At 42.5% G+C, this 16,766-nt stretch overlaps 2 protein-coding genes across 2 annotated transcripts; both read left to right on the top strand.

Annotated features, from left to right (window-relative positions):
- Positions 1–1,899: 1,899 nt before the first annotated feature.
- fancg (FA complementation group G) lies at positions 1,900–6,977 on the top strand. The gene is made up of 14 exons (XM_076033210.1): positions 1,900–2,095; positions 2,311–2,395; positions 2,505–2,630; positions 2,719–2,891; positions 3,196–3,349; positions 3,674–3,804; positions 3,934–4,080; positions 4,225–4,373; positions 4,490–4,556; positions 4,658–4,974; positions 5,058–5,101; positions 5,185–5,358; positions 6,001–6,115; positions 6,344–6,977. The coding sequence occupies exons 1-14, from the start codon at positions 2,027–2,029 to the stop codon at positions 6,438–6,440; spliced, it is 1,848 nt and encodes a 615-aa protein (XP_075889325.1). The 5' UTR covers positions 1,900–2,026; the 3' UTR covers positions 6,441–6,977.
- Positions 6,978–8,540: 1,563 nt separating this feature from the next.
- Positions 8,541–13,279, top strand: LOC142893004 (transitional endoplasmic reticulum ATPase-like). Its single transcript, XM_076033209.1, has 17 exons — positions 8,541–8,731; positions 9,014–9,125; positions 9,253–9,425; positions 9,506–9,648; positions 9,757–9,887; positions 9,975–10,106; positions 10,338–10,440; positions 10,695–10,828; positions 10,919–11,054; positions 11,151–11,263; positions 11,346–11,510; positions 11,584–11,706; positions 11,805–12,017; positions 12,132–12,440; positions 12,607–12,762; positions 12,867–13,021; positions 13,143–13,279. The coding sequence occupies exons 1-17, from the start codon at positions 8,709–8,711 to the stop codon at positions 13,246–13,248; spliced, it is 2,427 nt and encodes an 808-aa protein (XP_075889324.1). The 5' UTR covers positions 8,541–8,708; the 3' UTR covers positions 13,249–13,279.
- Positions 13,280–16,766: the final 3,487 nt, after the last annotated feature.

A 16,766-nucleotide genomic window follows, 5' to 3' on the forward strand; every position in this document is an offset into this window, starting at 1 on the left:
CCAAAATCTCACACGTTGTAGACATTGAAGACAAGCAAAACGTGTAAGAGAAGCAAGAAGCAGGATACACACTGAGCGATGATACAGCATTCACAGCAAACAAATCAAGCCGTCTGCTGATCTTTGAAGGGGCCTGCCCTGAATAGCACAAACAGCACCTATTGATTACTCAAACTCGGGGTGAGTGAGTTTGCCTCGGAAGAAGCAGCCAGAATTGCTTGTATCTTCTTCCTCAAGGTGTGCGGAATGAAATGAAGAATCAGCACACACTTGTTTTTCTCTGTCAGCACGTATGTTGTCAGCCTGGGGACCCATGGGGACATGAACCTTAGCATGTCCTTCAGCAGTAGTCCCATACTCCTTATATGCATATTTGTTTTTACTTTGCAGCTGCAGGCTAAACACAAAAAAGTATTTTTTTTTCACAGCTGTCATTAAATTATCTTTTACAGCAGTCACTGTGTCATTTACAGCATGTATGTGCACCGTGTGGCGCATAAAAGACAAGCATAACACGCCACTCTCATCCCCATCCATCCACCAGCTTCATGTTTTATAGATAAGTATGAAACTGCTTAGAGTGCAGAATTCCTCCATGCTGCTGTGAGTATGTCATGCTCAGTGTATAGATTTCATACACCTTATTATTCAATCTGTCAGTGGGGCCGTGGGGCAATTAATTAAATTAAATTTAATCCATATATGAATAATACATACTACTAATGGACCAGAGATAACTAGAAGCTAAAAATGTACATCCACACCCCCTGAGGCAGGGAAAAACACTGCGTGCAGGTTACGGTGTAAAAAAGTTTGCCACAACATGCATTTTGCGACATCAAGGTAAGCAGACAAGCATGAAAACAATTACTTCCAAAATAAGTGTACCTTTACCTGTAAGTACAAAAAGCTTTCCAAAAAAGAAAACACAAGCACAAAATCCTTCTTGGTGCCTCAGGTGTAAATATTGCTATATTGTTTCAGTGGAAGCCTTTCTCGTCATATGACAAAGGTACAGCAGGGAAGGAGGTGGGAGGCTTTTGCTATGAAATGACCTTGAAGAGTGAATAGAGTGATGATGGTGGTGGTGAACAGCAGGGGAGTTGTAAGGAAAATATCACAAAACAGAAAAGAAAGAAAAAGATGATGATTCATTTCTACAAGCTTTTGCTGCATGCCTGCAAACAGCAGTTAGTGCAGCTTTGTTGTGGATTAGCTGGAGTGGGGAGTTTGCGGCTGTGTCTCCCCAAGGTGCAAGCTTTGTTCAGTCTTTAGAGCGGTGGTAGCTGCTAAAGGCACTGGTGCGGGTGCAACAGAGACACATAAAAGAAAGGAGTGAACGAAATAAGCTTGAATGAGATGAGAAAGTGAGGAGTCACCTTGGGGGTGGGTGGGGGGTTGGCAGGAGTAATGGATGTCCTGGTAGTCTCAGAGGTGACTCAGCTCTAATACAATTATGGGTGGGAATTGTGTTTGCTAGCCCGAGACCGTGCAGTGTGTGTGTGTGTGTGTGTGTGTGTGTGTGTGTGTGTGTGTGTGTGTGTGTGTGTGTGTGTGTGTGTGTGTGTGTGTGTGTGTGTGTGTGTGCATTTAGGTACATCATGCCACTAACTTGCGTGCATCCATTTAACATAGTCGAAAAGAAATAATTACATGTATGATGTAATCATATCTCTTTATCTCGAGAACCGTGAAGATTAAGACACGAAACGCATATCATCAAACATTGTGACGGCCGAGACCCCCCCCAAACACACACTACCACCACCACCACCACCACATACGATGAAGTTTCTAGAACAGGCCAACTTGGCTTTTATACAGCACCATCTGCTGGACATTTAGCAGAATGCTTGTGTCATTACCCGGATTCACCACAAGGGGGCAAGCAAGCCGAATAACCTCCTCTCGTTTGCTTCCTGTGTCAAATGATCGCTGACAACAGAGGGAAAGTTTGAAGAAAACGGCGGCTTCGCTGTGGCATATTTTTCTTTAACATGATGCCTCTATTAACGGTTTGAGTAAAATGTTGCCAACACACTCTTTATTACGCAGGTGGATCCAGGAAAACAACGAGCACGTCGACAAGTGGAAAGTATGTCCTTAGCGGTTAACGTTAGCTTTTTATAACTAAATAGGTTTGAGGGGAGCTTGATTATGATAGAAGTTGACCACTGTGTTATTATGCGTGCATTTGTGTGAAGTTAAAAACACAATTAACCCAGTCTGGCGTACATTGAAGTCAGTTGATTTGCAAATGGAAACCACCGTCTTGATTTAACACTTTGTGTTGATTTTTTGTGGTTTCAGCAACAGGACAGAGGGGGTGTCGCGAGCCCAGATCATCGGAGGAATTGTTCCTCTGAGTTTAACAAACTTTTAAAGACAATCCGAGGTGTTTTTTGCACACCGTTATACAAGAGAGTGAATTGTTCAGACTGTCATTGTTCAATGTTATGCATTTTATTGTCTTTCTCTTTCCCTGTTTTCCTCCACTCTTGCAGGTATTCCACCTCTTGCTGATCATGCGCAGTTAGAGCTGACAGTCGCATACAACGCCTGTGTGGCTTCACTTGCACATTCTAAGTTCTCAGAGGCTGAGTTGCGTTTGAAACATGCCATGCAAAGAGGTAGGAAGTCCTCAGCTGTCATCAAGGCATCCTTAAGGTTTTGCTTTAGCTCGAGTTCCCTGTTTTGTTCCTTTCTTGTCGCTTACAGTCCTGCAGAATACAACTGAGGAACCAGTCGATTCAGACCCCCTTGTGTTTTGGAGAACAGCCCTCCAGTTAGTGGAAAACACATCTCTGAAGTCTTCAGTCTGGCGTCTGCTTGGTCTGCAGTGGGCAGTGTGGCTGGCCAGTTGCCAGATGAGAACCATTCAGGAATTTCAGGTGCGGTCTTGTTTATTCTTATAGTAACCCGTTTGGTGTGATGAGTTTACACTGTGATTTTCCAAGACTAAGTAATTGATCTGGTCAAAGTTTCAATGTTAGCTTTGCGTTATCAATATCCAATAACAATATACACCTGCAAAGGGCTGAATGAACATTTGAGTAATGGTCACTAATCTTGGATGCATGTTTTAGCATGCTTGCACGTGGTTTTCAATCCCCATAGTGCAGAGCAAGTATTCTCAAACTGTGAATCTGTAAATTCTGTTTAAAAAAAATATATTCTGTTTTTTGTCTGATACAGGATGAGCTGTTCTCACTCTGTGAAACAATGTGTGCTGGAGATTGGGATGAGCAGGGAAGAGAGGCAAAGAACAAGTTGACTGAGATTCCACAATTGGTGTTGGAACCAAGAAGGCTCCTGGAGTTACTGCACATCTGTACTTTGATTACACAAGGTCAGAAACCTTTATTTTCTGTCCGTTGGAAAGACACAATCAATGTCAATACAGGTTAAACGTGTGTGTATGTTGGAGCAAAGGAATCATTGGACCAAAAGTATTTTATAAATTGTCCTTCTGGATTTTCTATCTTTTTGTGAAAAATTCTCACATTTTCTCAACATATTTGTAAGCATAGATATAGTTGTTACAGATATTGAAGGTACATTTGTGACATTTTATAAACCACAATTTTCTTTTAATTCTTTTAAACAATAATTGCAGAAGGATATAAAAGGAATGTGACTAATAAATCAGCCTTTTCCTCTGTGTTTTATTCAGGTGCAGAGAAGTTAAGTGAGGGTCAGAGTGCAGAAGCACTGTCTGGCTTGCAGACTGCTTCCTCTTTGCCTGCTCCCAGATCACTAGTAGCTTACACACACCTCCTCTCAGGTGCCTGCCTTGTCTCAATGGTAACCATGCAGACGCAGCTGACACACGCAACCAAAGAGAAAATTAGCAGGTCTAATTAATGTTTTTTTTTTTTTTTGTCACAACAGGCTTAAGCAACACTTTTCTTGCATGTTTTCATTTGTCTGCAGGACTGTCCTCAGATGGCGCTGCACTGCTATAAACTGGCACTGGAGACAGACCCACTGTGTGTATGTGCTTTGTACCGGGCCGTGCTCGTGTATGGACAAGTGGGCAACACGCAGGCTGAGATTCAAGCTCTTAGTTTACTGCACTCAGTAAGTAATGCCTTCATTTTATTTAATTTGTTTCTAAAACTTTGGCATCTCTTTTGGGAAATGAAGCCGATGCATATCAAGGTCCACGTGTGTGCACTTGTGGTTTGGTGTGTGGTGAAACTTGAGCGCTCTCTCATCCCCCAGACCCTGACGCTGCCCTCTGTCATGGAGCCTCCTCATCTTCTCTCCCCAGCCTCTCTGCTGCGCAGCCAATCGCTGAGCAGCCTGCTCTCAGTTCCCTCTGCCCAGTCTGTCCTTCACACGGTGGCCCAGAAGTGTGCGCTCAGTGGAAGGTGAGGAGACCAACATGGGGATCCCGCCGGTCCCTGTGGTTACTAATAAAAGCCTCTATGCATAAATGGAAAATAAATGGATGCTATTTAACTCTGGCTTCTTGCTGTCTTAAAAGGGTGTCAGAAGGTGTCGAGTATTATTTGGACCTGCTTGCTTCTCTTCACACAGAAGTACCAAATGGGGTATGTAGAGTTGTAGATGTAGAGAACGTGCTACAAGCTTTTTTAAACACTTTCCCAGCATATAAAATGACAAAGCTGTATCCTTTGCCCCCTCACCACAGGTGCACACTGAGTTCCCTTCCCTCCCCAGGATGCCTGAACTCTACCTAGAGGCCGGCGCCGCCCTGCTGATGGCCCATCGGCCAGCTGACTGCATGGCGCTGTGCGAAGAAGTGATTACCTCAACCCTGGAGCTGCTGCCCGAAAAGGCGATGCTGGAGGAGGCGGAGGAGAGGTGCGAGGCGGAGACAGGGGCTGTCGGGGCAGCAGGTGGAGAGAAGGTGAAGATGCTGCTCTGGACTGGAGCTGCCTACCTCCTCCAGGGTCACAGCCACACTCACTTGAAGGACTGGAAGCAAGCTGTGACTCACTACACAAGGTCCCAAAGACGCTTTGCACCCTTTTACATCAGTCCTTTTTTTTTAAAGAGTTTTGAGGTTAGAATTTTCCTCTGCATTACAGGTGTATCAATCTTCTAGTGAAGGTGCGCTTTAGACAAGAGAGAGGTGAGAATTTCTTTTCTTACCGTTGAAGGATAGTGGCCACTTTGGACATTTCTGTTTCATTCTGCTCTATTTTTCAATTCCAGGTTCCCATCCACAGATCCCCAGTGCTGAAATGGCAGACAAACAGGGGACGGATGTGTTTTTCCTTCAGAGGATGAAGGCACTTTCATTGGCTGGCAGAGGAATCTGTTTCTCCCAGATGGATCAGGGGAAGGAGGCGCTGAGAGACTTCCAGCTGAGCCTGCAGGCGTTACCAGGTAGACACAGTGTGTATCCTGAAGGTTCAATTATCACTTTCTGCTTTTCTGGCTGTCAGCCCAAACCCCCCACAGAGATTCAGCTACTTGTGTGGCAAGCCATGTTGAATAGTATAACAACAATGCCAAGAAAGGAAACATTGTATTGTTCTGTAAGTGAACAAGAAAACAGAACAAGAAAAAAGAAAAATATATTAGAAAAAAATAACCTTTTTATGCATTTTCTGACTAGATAAAGTCAACTGCATATTAGTATATCCTTATTTCAACAAATATTAAATAAAAACATTCTCATTTGAACACATTCTGGTGCCTGCAGGAAATCCCCTGACAAGATGATTTGTCTGCTTTCTTGTTGCTTTCTTCTTATAATTCAAGACCTTTTGCACTGTAGCCTTTTTTTGTTGTTGCTGTAATTACGCAAATTTTCCCCACCATGGGATCAATAAAGGTCTTCTTCTTCCTCTTCCTCTTCTTCTTCTTCTGCTTCTTCTTCAATTGTAGTTTTCTTTTCAGAGCCGCTGCACATCACTTCTTCATGTAGTTCTTGTTACGTAACAGCAGGTGGCTTTGACCCAGCAGCATGGTATCCTTTGTATTTTTTTCAAATTCCAATTCTAAGATCAAACGGTGCTCTGTCAGACTGTTGCAGTGCAGGCCTGTGGTGCGGTGAAGTGCTGTGGAGACTTGGCAGGAGACAAGAAGCAGCAGCTTGTTGGAAGAAGACGTGGAGCTTCAGCTCAAATTCTTCAGAGAAGTAAGGCGCTGTCATTCTCAAAGATTCAGTCCCCACCTGCTTTGTCCCTCTTCACATTGTAACCACTCGTGCCTGTTTAGCGCTTCCTGCAACAGAGGCCTCTGAAGATGTGCCGCTAACTCGTGCTTGTAGTACAAAACAAATAAATATAAATATCACTACTTAACTTATCTAACAGGATTCTTGTTCAATTGAAGTTGAAATGAAACCCTGCCTCTTGTGTTGCAGGGGTCTGTATCTGTACTTGCAGGAACCCCAGACTGGCCCTTTGCTGGATTCTATGGAGCTCCGTGACCGAATCAAGGCTCTTAGTCCTACCTTGTGACGTTAGGATGTTGCAAAAATACTCATATCACTTCATCAAGTGGATAGACTTTGTCTGAGAACTCATAACTGTGGAGAAAAATGAATGTACTGCAGTTAAAAAAACAAACAGGTTTCGCTATCTTGCAGTTGGTTTGTGCATGTTAACGTTTGACAGTTCGTGCAGTCATAGAAATTAAGATTGTGAACATTCGAAAGTATAAAGTAAGAAATGCGTTTACTGTATATTAATATGCTTGTCATTCTACAGCTATATGCACACAAAAATGGAAAATACACAGTAATCACTGCATTTAGTGTTTCTCCTGTTAATAAATGTTACAAACAAAAACTACTCAAGATTTATAAATTGTGTAAATGAGGAAGGGGGTTACAATGTACAAGACTGTATCTCTAATATAACATGTACACATCTGTATCTTGTACATATCTGGTAACATAGTTTTTGTTTTAAATCCAGCAGCTGTTTCTTGTGTGTTTTTTCTTAAGTTCATACTTTTCACTGCTCTTTCCTTCCTGCAAAATTGAATTTCGACTTCAGGGTCAAACAAAGGGTCATCTTATTTTAAATTAAATCGCTTTTGAGTTTGTTTGTTTTTAATTGACATGACGGCTCTCCAAGCATACGCTATCTCCCAAACATTTTTCCATTTCATACTTGTATGTATATTTATTACGATTACGTACTAGAACTGGCAAATACAGATTTGGACACCAGAATGGAATGGTAAAGTTGGCAATGTGAGAGCTGAGCAGGCCTAGATGCAGGTCAGTTGGCAGTCAAGTAAAATCTGATGACGTAGGACAGATCAGAGCAAAAAAAAGCAAAAAGCCACACTCTTCATAAGAACGTTGACTCGGAGCGTCCACCAGCGATGTGGTGTGTAGAAGAGCCAGGATCAAAGACTGGGAGGCCTGATGAGTTGATGGCAGACAGGTGCACTAACGAGGAGACCAGGAACAGGTGAGCCACGTTGATCAGTGGGAGCCAGTTCTCTAAAGCCAGTTCTCTGCACACAACAAAGTACAAAACACACAGGACTTCCTGTAGATGTGACAAAGATCATAAACTAGTGGTTATAAACTACTTTAACGCATACATTCACTTTTGAAGGGGGCTCTGACCAACATGAGTTTTTTTTTGTATTTGTTTTGTGCTAATCTGACTCTTTAGTCTTTGAGTCTTGTTGGTTTGGTTCCTTTATCTAATATCATGCTACCAAACCGCGTGTTTGTTTAATTAAGAAAAGGAGACAAATAAAATCTTAGTAAGTTTTAGTGAAAAGAAGAACAAGACATTTGTTACAGAGATCTGATGGAGAGATCTCTGGAGTCAAGTCCTGGCCGTCGCCGGAGTCAGACTGACTCCTTTCTCCCAAGAAATACACAGACAAACAATCTGACTCCTGATTTAAATGTCTTCTCAAGTGTCGCCCTTTGATTGGTTGTCCATTCTTCTTCCTTCAGTTTCTGTCATTGTTTGTGAATCAGGAAGCAGGTCCTTATTTGGCCGTGAGCCAAATGGTCCATCCTTCCTTCCGGTGTGACCTGTTGAGCCAATTTGCAGCAAGAAAAGCTCAAGGTGATAAGTTCCCACCCCTGTGACTGGATGGCTCACAAACTTTATGAGGGTCGCAAAGGCAGTTCCTTCAGCTGACCACTCTCTGGTCACCCCAGGTCACTTATGAGACTTAATGAGTTACACAGTCTTTGGTCACAAGGTTTTGAACACCCTCAGGGCACTGGTCATGATCAGCAAAAATACACCAAAGCTTTACATATAGTTAAATTCAATACATTTATACATTCAACTCAATATAATAATTACAACATATAAATGTAATGTTATGATGTTAAATGTCTGATTCCAACAGTCTTTACATCCATACCTTTATTCTCTGAGTTAATATGACTTTGGAAAAGAAAAACAGACTACCTTTATCTTAGAATGTTTCTTTGAAAGTGATTTTCTGTCATCTTAAAAGAATGGAGAGTTAAGATTCTGGCAAAGCTGTACACGTTTATTTGAGAGCAGGTTGTTCTAGCAATAGGTTATTCCACAAGATATGATTGGCTAGAAAGTGCATAAATTTCAGGTTTACATACTTTCAAAACCAGGTGGTAGGTCAGTGATCTTGCTGCGTATAGTCTGGACCGTTTGTTGTGTTCAAGCCTTTCTTGCCTGTCATTTGGATGCTCTGTGTGCTTATTACTAGGCTGAAATCATAAGACAGTTTGTTATTTATTTGCATATTGTCTATTCCAGTGGATGACAATGTCTTCAGGAGGAGAGTAAGTACTGTCACAAAATTTATCCAACTGAATAAACATTAAATTGCTAAGGGGACAGCAGTTACAATAAGCTTGAGAATTCAGTAATCTTGCATTATACAGATAATGACTGAATAAAAGGGATCAACTTTAGAAATCAACTTTAACTTGTTGCATAAATAAGCAGATATATTGGTTACCGACCCTGAAGAAATAATTTTTCTACAAAATGTCATTTTTATTTTACAGTGTCAGATTACCAAAGCTAATTTTTTTTTAATCAAAACTGCTTTTTCACAACAGCTTCAAAAGTGAGGAATTAGCCACGGCAATTTTGAAACAGAAGAGCAAACCCAACAGACTGATTGTTGATGAATCTCTTAATGAGGACAACAGCGTGGTCTCACTCGCCCAGGTAGATTTAGTCACTCTTCTGTGTGCTTTTTTCTTCAGATAATAAATACACAGTAAGCAAACAAGTTGTATTCGATTTCGTCCTATGTAGAAATGAAGCGATACACTGGATAAATTGTTTTTTGCAGGCCAAGATGGACGAGCTGCAGCTCTTCCGCGGAGACACGGTGCTGATGAAGGGAAAGAAGAGACGGGAGACCGTTTGTATCGTGCTGTCTGATGACTTGTGCCCGACTGACAAAATTCGAATGAACAGGGTGATCCGCAACAATCTGAGGGTGCGACTGGGTGATGTCATCAGGTAGTTAAAAAAGTGCAAAATGATCCCGTTTCCTGTAGCCTGCATCAAAATAGTGTCACTGAGTCCGATCTCGCCTCCAGTATTCAACCGTGTCCTGATGTCAAGTATGGAAAGAGAATCCATGTCCTCCCAATAGACGACACAGTGGAGGGAATCACTGGCAACCTGTTTGAAGTCTACTTGAAGCCATACTTTCTGGAGGCTTACAGGCCAATCCGCAAAAGTAACAATGAATTCCAACTCTCTCTGAAAAAAAAGCACAACTTCCTCTCTTATCTGTTTCAATACTTGCTGCTCAGTTCAGATGCCCAGTTAGTTATCTTTTGTGAAGGTGATATTTTCCTGGTCAGAGGAGGAATGCGTGCGGTGGAGTTCAAGGTGGTGGAGACGGATCCTTCACCCTACTGCATTGTTGCTCCTGATACGGTCATCCACTGTGAAGGAGAGCCAATCAGGAGAGAGGTGGGAAATAGCTATTTCACATTGCGTTTGAGCTGCAGTCTCTTCTGAAGTGCAGAAATGTAAGCGTCTTGTATTTTTTACATTCAGGATGAAGAGGAGTCTCTGAACGAGGTGGGCTACGATGACATTGGAGGAGTGAGGAAGCAGTTGGCTCAGATTAAAGAGATGGTGGAACTGCCTCTTAGACACCCTGCACTCTTCAAAGCCATTGGAGTGAAGGTGTGGCTCCTTCTGTGTCTCTGTTTTTTGTATAATCGGACGAAAACTATATACAAAACTCAACAATCAAAAAACGTACACCTAGTTTTGGAACTTTGTGAAATGACAACAGCTGCTGAGCTTTATGAGACTGTACATTCAGGAACTTTATATTATCATAATATAGAGAAAGTGCCAGTATCTGTAAAGTAAAGTACCGCTAACCATCTGAAACTTCATTCCTTCCCACAGCCTCCTCGTGGAATCATGCTGTATGGACCTCCTGGAACCGGAAAGACTTTGATTGCCAGAGCTGTCGCCAATGAAACTGGAGCTTTCTTTTTCCTCATCAATGGTAATCAAAATTCTAATCTAATTTTGACTGATTAATTCAAGGTGAAATGTACTGAAGTTTTAAATATCTCTCCTATTGCAATGGTAAAAATCCTAATAACTTAGCACAGATATTTAGATAAGAAGACAAGAGAAGGCGTGTGAACTCATAGACTCAGGGTTCACAGATGGGAAACATTTTTTTAATTTATATGTTTTGTTTATTATTTGTAATTTGCTTTCCTCTTAAGTCATATCCAAGGCACTGTGTTTCAGGTCCTGAGATTATGAGTAAACTGGCTGGAGAGAGTGAGAGTAACCTGAGAAAAGCCTTTGAGGAAGCGGAGAAGAATGCTCCTGCAATCATCTTTATTGATGAGCTCGATGCCATCGCTCCCAAGAGGGAAAAGGTGAGTGGTGAAGAAGGCAGTGAGAAAAAATTATCTTCAAATTGCACAGACTGGAGTCGTCAGCATGACTTTGTTTTTCTCAAACTACAGACCCACGGAGAGGTTGAGCGGCGCATTGTGTCTCAGTTGCTGACTCTCATGGATGGTCTCAAACAGAGGGCTCATGTCATTGTCATGGCTGCCACCAACAGACCCAACAGCATTGACCCAGCACTCAGGAGATTCGGTAAGAGTTCATAACCAGAATGGTTTTGAGTGCATGGAGAACTCAAAACTAAAATGTGCCAACAACTGTGTTCCTGGCACCAACCTACTATTGCAGGGCGTTTTGACAGGGAAGTGGACATTGGCATTCCTGATTCTACTGGCAGACTGGAGATTCTCCAGATTCACACCAAGAACATGAAACTGGCTGACGATGTGGACTTGGAACAGGTCTGTGCGCGGCAACAGTCATGTGCACCAGTCATATTAACAGTAGTTTACTTTGACATTCCTCCTTAAATATTGTCTTCAGGTGGCCAATGAAACCCATGGACACGTTGGTGCAGATCTGGCTGCTCTGTGCTCTGAGGCCGCCCTGCAGGCCATCAGGAAAAAAATGGACCTGATCGACCTTGAGGATGACACTATAGATGCTGAGGTCATGAACTCACTTGCTGTCACCATGGATGACTTCAAGGTCCAAACTCACTTTTGAAAGCAAATTATATGAAGGACGTGTGAGTCTTTGCTGACTTCCTGTGCTTGTGCAGTGGGCACTGAGCCAGAGCAACCCCTCTGCGCTGAGGGAGACAGTTGTGGAGGTTCCCAACATCAACTGGGAGGACATCGGTGGACTGGATGATGTCAAGAGGGAGCTGCAGGAGTTGGTGCAGGTAAGATCATCACTGCAAAGAACAATCTCGGCAGGAAGGGATGTGTGACATAAAATTAGATAATGGACTGACTGTTTTTGTCCTGTCTGTGATTTCAGTACCCAGTGGAGCACCCAGACAAGTTCCTCAAGTTTGGCATGACCCCATCCAAGGGTGTGTTGTTCTACGGCCCCCCTGGTTGTGGTAAGACTCTGCTGGCCAAAGCCATTGCCAATGAGTGCCAGGCAAACTTCATCTCCATCAAAGGACCCGAGCTGCTCACCATGTGGTTTGGAGAGTCTGAAGCCAACGTCAGAGAGATCTTTGACAAGGCAAGAATGTTCTTACCCAATCTGTTCCTCCAAAGTTCACCACTAACGCAACAGTGGTGTAGAGTTCACTTCAACCTTGTTTCATAAGATCCATCTTCATGTGAACGTTTCCAGGCCCGTCAAGCAGCTCCATGCGTGCTGTTCTTTGATGAGCTGGACTCCATAGCAAAGGCCCGTGGTGGCAATGTGGGAGACGGAGGCGGAGCAGCCGACCGAGTCATCAACCAGATCCTGACCGAGATGGACGGAATGTCCAGCAAGAAGAACGTCTTCATCATTGGAGCCACAAACAGACCAGACATCATCGACCCAGCCATCCTGAGACCTGGCCGTCTGGATCAACTGATCTACATCCCCCTTCCAGATGAGAGAAGCAGGATGAGCATTCTTAGAGCCAATCTCCGCAAGAGCCCAATTAGCAGGGTCAGTAGTCCTCAGAGCACTTAAAAAAAATCGACCTGTCAAGCCCACTACCTAAAACTGCATAATGCTACTGAAAATACCAACTTTGCTTTGAAAGAAATGAACCGTCGACAACATTTGAAACTTGTTTTACTGTAATTTCAAACATTTATTTCTGATTTGAAAGCATGTGGACCTGGACTTCCTGGCAAAGATGACCAATGGCTTCTCGGGAGCTGATCTGACTGAGATCTGCCAGCGGGCCTGCAAGCTGGCCATCAGAGAGAGCATTGAGAATGAGATCCGCAGAGAGCGGGAGAGGCAGACCAACCCATCAGCAATGGTCAGTGATGTTTCTGTCCAACAGTTGGTTTTTACCACATCTGTAGTGTACTGCTCTGCTGCCCACTTAATTTGTTTGCATGTTATTTTGTTTAATGTTAACAGGAGGTAGAGGAGGACGATCCCGTGCCGGATATTAGGAAGGATCACTTTGAGGAGGCGATGCGATTTGCCCGTCGCTCTGTCAGTGACAATGACATCCGCAAATACGAGATGTTTGCTCAGACGCTGCAGCAGAGCCGAGGCTTTGGCAGCTTCAGGTAGTTTGTTTGGGCCGATTATTTCAATTATAGCGATGAAATAACTGTTGATAAAAGACACTCATACTTGAACCATGAACCCAGAATAATCTCCCCATTTGTCAACGCTTTTTGCCGTCAGGTTTCCCTCCAGTGGTACGGATGGCAGTGTTCCAAACCTGGTGGCAGGTAGTGTTGGCAGTGACCCAGTGTTCAATGAAGATAACGACGATGATCTTTATGGTTAAATGTGCACTTTTCCTTAGTGGTCAGTTGAAGGAGACAACTGACACAGAATCAGGAGCTTCTTTTGTATCGCTTCAAATTGCTTTTGTATGGACTTTTCATCATTTTCATTTTTTTCATCGGTGTGCCTAATGGCCATTTTCGCCACAGTGCCACAATTATGATTCTTAACATTGTTGCAGTAAAAAAAAAAAAAAAAAAGATTGTTCCCTAAAGGCACCTTCATTTTGAAACTGATATACTTATTGTTTGATGTAGCAGGACACACTATCAGGTGTAGCTTCTCACATTAGTTAATTCAATTTGATTCGAAAATTTCTTTTAAGGCACAAAACGTTAACTTCAGTTCTTTCACTGTCTCATCTTGTTTGCTCAGTTGTCATTTGAAAGGGTCTCTTAACATCTAAATATGAGGGTCTCTGAGATAGATGCACACCTGCTTATAATTATTGGAATTATCATCCCACTGCCCCATTGGCCCACAACATTGTGCACCTTCTGTCTTTAATTTCTTTGTCCCTCTCCTACCTGTTCCTCTCCCACAGCGCATACAAACTTTGTCATTTGGATGATATGAACTATGGAGTTTTGCTAGTTGCACCAGAGCCAGATTGCAGCAATCTTATATACACAGCAGGCTTACATAGCTGCCCAATAAATTCAAGTAGTAATCTAAACTCATGTCAGCAAGTCACTTCTTGCCTGAATGACTCCTCAAAGATTCTATAAATCCCTCTGTTATTCTAGCTTGTTTATATTGTGACAAATTAACAGGAATTCTTGACCCCATTTTACCACACAGTCGAAATGCAGTGGAAATAATGTTGGATATGAGTGAGAGATGTGTTTATATCATGAATCTTGATTTGCAAAACTAATAATTTCCCATTATTGTACAATGTTTAAAATACTTTAATAAAGTGGATAGAATTGTTTATAAACACAATGACATTATCTATGTCGTAGTTCTTGCATGAAATTGTAAATTATGACATTTTAAACAAAGTATGTCAAATCCAAAAAAAAAACAAGGTAAAACGTTTACAGAATTTGTAAACTTGTTTGAATATTCTCATATGAGTAAAAGAGCAATCTGGTTATTAGTTGAACCGACTGTAGTTTGGTGCACATTAATGGGACGTCTCTTTAACACGGACCAGATTTTGGCTCGAAGAAGTATCAGTTTCAAATCACGTTTGCTTATCCTGAGGGGACGCACCATAAAAGATGTACAGCCCTTCATTTAGTCTCGGCTGGAAGTGTCTGAGAAACGCAAGTCTGGATTTTTCTCCCCATTATGTCAATATTCTGCACATTTTCTAGAGAACTTGGACAATACTTTCCAAAAGTACTTCTGCAGCACCTTCAGAGTTGGGCCTCTTTGCTATGAGACGTTCAAAGCTTAAGAAATGCTGTTATCATGTTATGCATCTTATCATGATGTTTGCTCACCTATGTTTTCAAACAAACCTCTCAGGCTTGACAGAACACTTGTAATCTAAAGAGGTTGACGTACATACAATTGACTCTTATTATTATTATTATTAACTAGGCAACGTGTGATGGTAGTTGGTTGCACTGGATTCAGTGTTTCGTCTCGTTTGGTTTCGTTTTTCGCTTTCTATTATCGCTTCTTATGCACTCAGGGTCGCTGGGGGTGCTGGCACCTGTCCCAGCAATCAAAGAGCCACTCAACACAGTTTTAGCATTGTCATTTCACAATGGGAGAACATGCAAACTCCACACAGAAAGAATTCAGGCATGGGGATCAAATTTGTGATCATGCCGCTGTATGGCTCACCACTGCACTTCCATGCTGCCTTTTGGAATGGAGAACATTTTCCCTCCCACGTCAGTTATGCATTGCTTTGTGTAGGTCTATAACCTAAAATCCAATGAAAATACATTTGCGAATGTGGCTGTAACATCAGAACAAGTGGTTATAAACCATTTAGAAACACTATTCCAATTATTTCACCATCATCAGCTACTGGTGGAAACAAAACGCTTCAGAAAACACAGCTTTGTATTATTATTATTATTATTATTATTATTATTATTATTATTGTTAGATCCAACAACCGAACCTGTCTGTGTTGAGTTTGTTTGAGCGGATCCGGGCTCCTACACTCGGATGGCGTCTGTAGGACTGCAAAGAGTTCTGAACAGGAGTTGTTGACATCGCCCATAAGAGGAGAAGGCTATAAAACAGATGAAGAAGTTGAATTTGTATTGAAGAAAATCCAATCAAGGTTAAAGGAATTAGGAGTGACATCTTGACCGGAGTGAGACATAACAAGCGCGTATCCGGCGTAGAAAAGGGAGAACAAGTCTAAAAAAAAAACAAACAGCAGTTGCTCATAATGTCACTCGCAGCAGCATCACTTTTATTGGTGGATCTTGAATCATTTTAGGTATTCACATCTTTCTATATATGCAACATACTGGTCTGACATAAAGTTGAAACAAATATCCAGTGATGACGTGTGCACAGATTCAACCATGCATGAAGGTGGTAATATTTGACTGTGGGTCGGTGGAATGAGTGAGCTCAGGCTGAACAGAGCTCGTCGACCACCGTGTGTGAGGTGTAAAGCATTGCCGGTCACTCACTCTTTGCCAAGACGGCTCTGCAAAGATGCTCTGGAGAGCCTCCTGGTAGTTTAGCTCAGAGTGTAGAATGCTTTAGTAAAGTGAATAGACTGGTTTGTAAACACAGCCACTGTATAGGGTTGCCACCTCCTAGAGTTTCAAATCCGGGACATCTCGGGAGGGGCTGGGGGGGGGAGATCTCTCTCAAGGCTGTCGACAACGGGGGTGGGGGGGCTACCCGAAATATACGGGACAAAGTGAAGTGCGTCCCGTCTCAGTTCATTACGGGACACGTTTTTTTAGTTGCCAAATATGGGACAATTGCGTATTTCGTATTTTACGGGAGGGTTGGCAACCCTATCTCGACCACAGACTGAAATCAAATGAGGTTTTGTCATTTTCCGTAAAAAAAACAAAAAAAAAAACGAGACAAATTGTGTCCCGGGAGAGATTTTATTTTTCCTGGGACAGGTGGTGAAAAAAAGAGAACGATTCTGGGGAAGACGGGACGGGTGGCAACCAGCCACACCATCGAGGCGGTCAACAGTGCATGAAATGATACATGAAAAAGTGGTCGACTAACACGAACGAAAATGTGTTTGTTTCTTTATTGGCGAAACCATACAGAATCAACGTACATAATCATTTGGTTCGTTCGTTTAAACGTCCAGTTATTATTCGGGGTAAAAGACCAACCGTGTTACTTGAGTAACTTCAACGCGGTGCACATTAATTGGATGATGGCAGTTTAGTGACACGGCCGAACCACCAATAAGAGTTGCGTTGTTGAAAAACTGTTCCGCCCTTCTGGTTTTTCACTGGTCAGTTCTTCACATTGCGCTTGATGACATCACACCACGGGCCTTTTCATTTGTTTTTCGACCGGATGGACAGACTCCAGCCAATCAGAGTAAGGGATGCATGTTGT

This window comes from Nelusetta ayraudi, unplaced genomic scaffold (assembly GCF_046127955.1).
Source record: "Nelusetta ayraudi isolate G7.1 ecotype Tasmania unplaced genomic scaffold, CSIRO-AGI_Nayr_v1 ptg000041l, whole genome shotgun sequence".
NCBI classification, from domain to species: domain Eukaryota; kingdom Metazoa; phylum Chordata; class Actinopteri; order Tetraodontiformes; family Monacanthidae; genus Nelusetta; species Nelusetta ayraudi.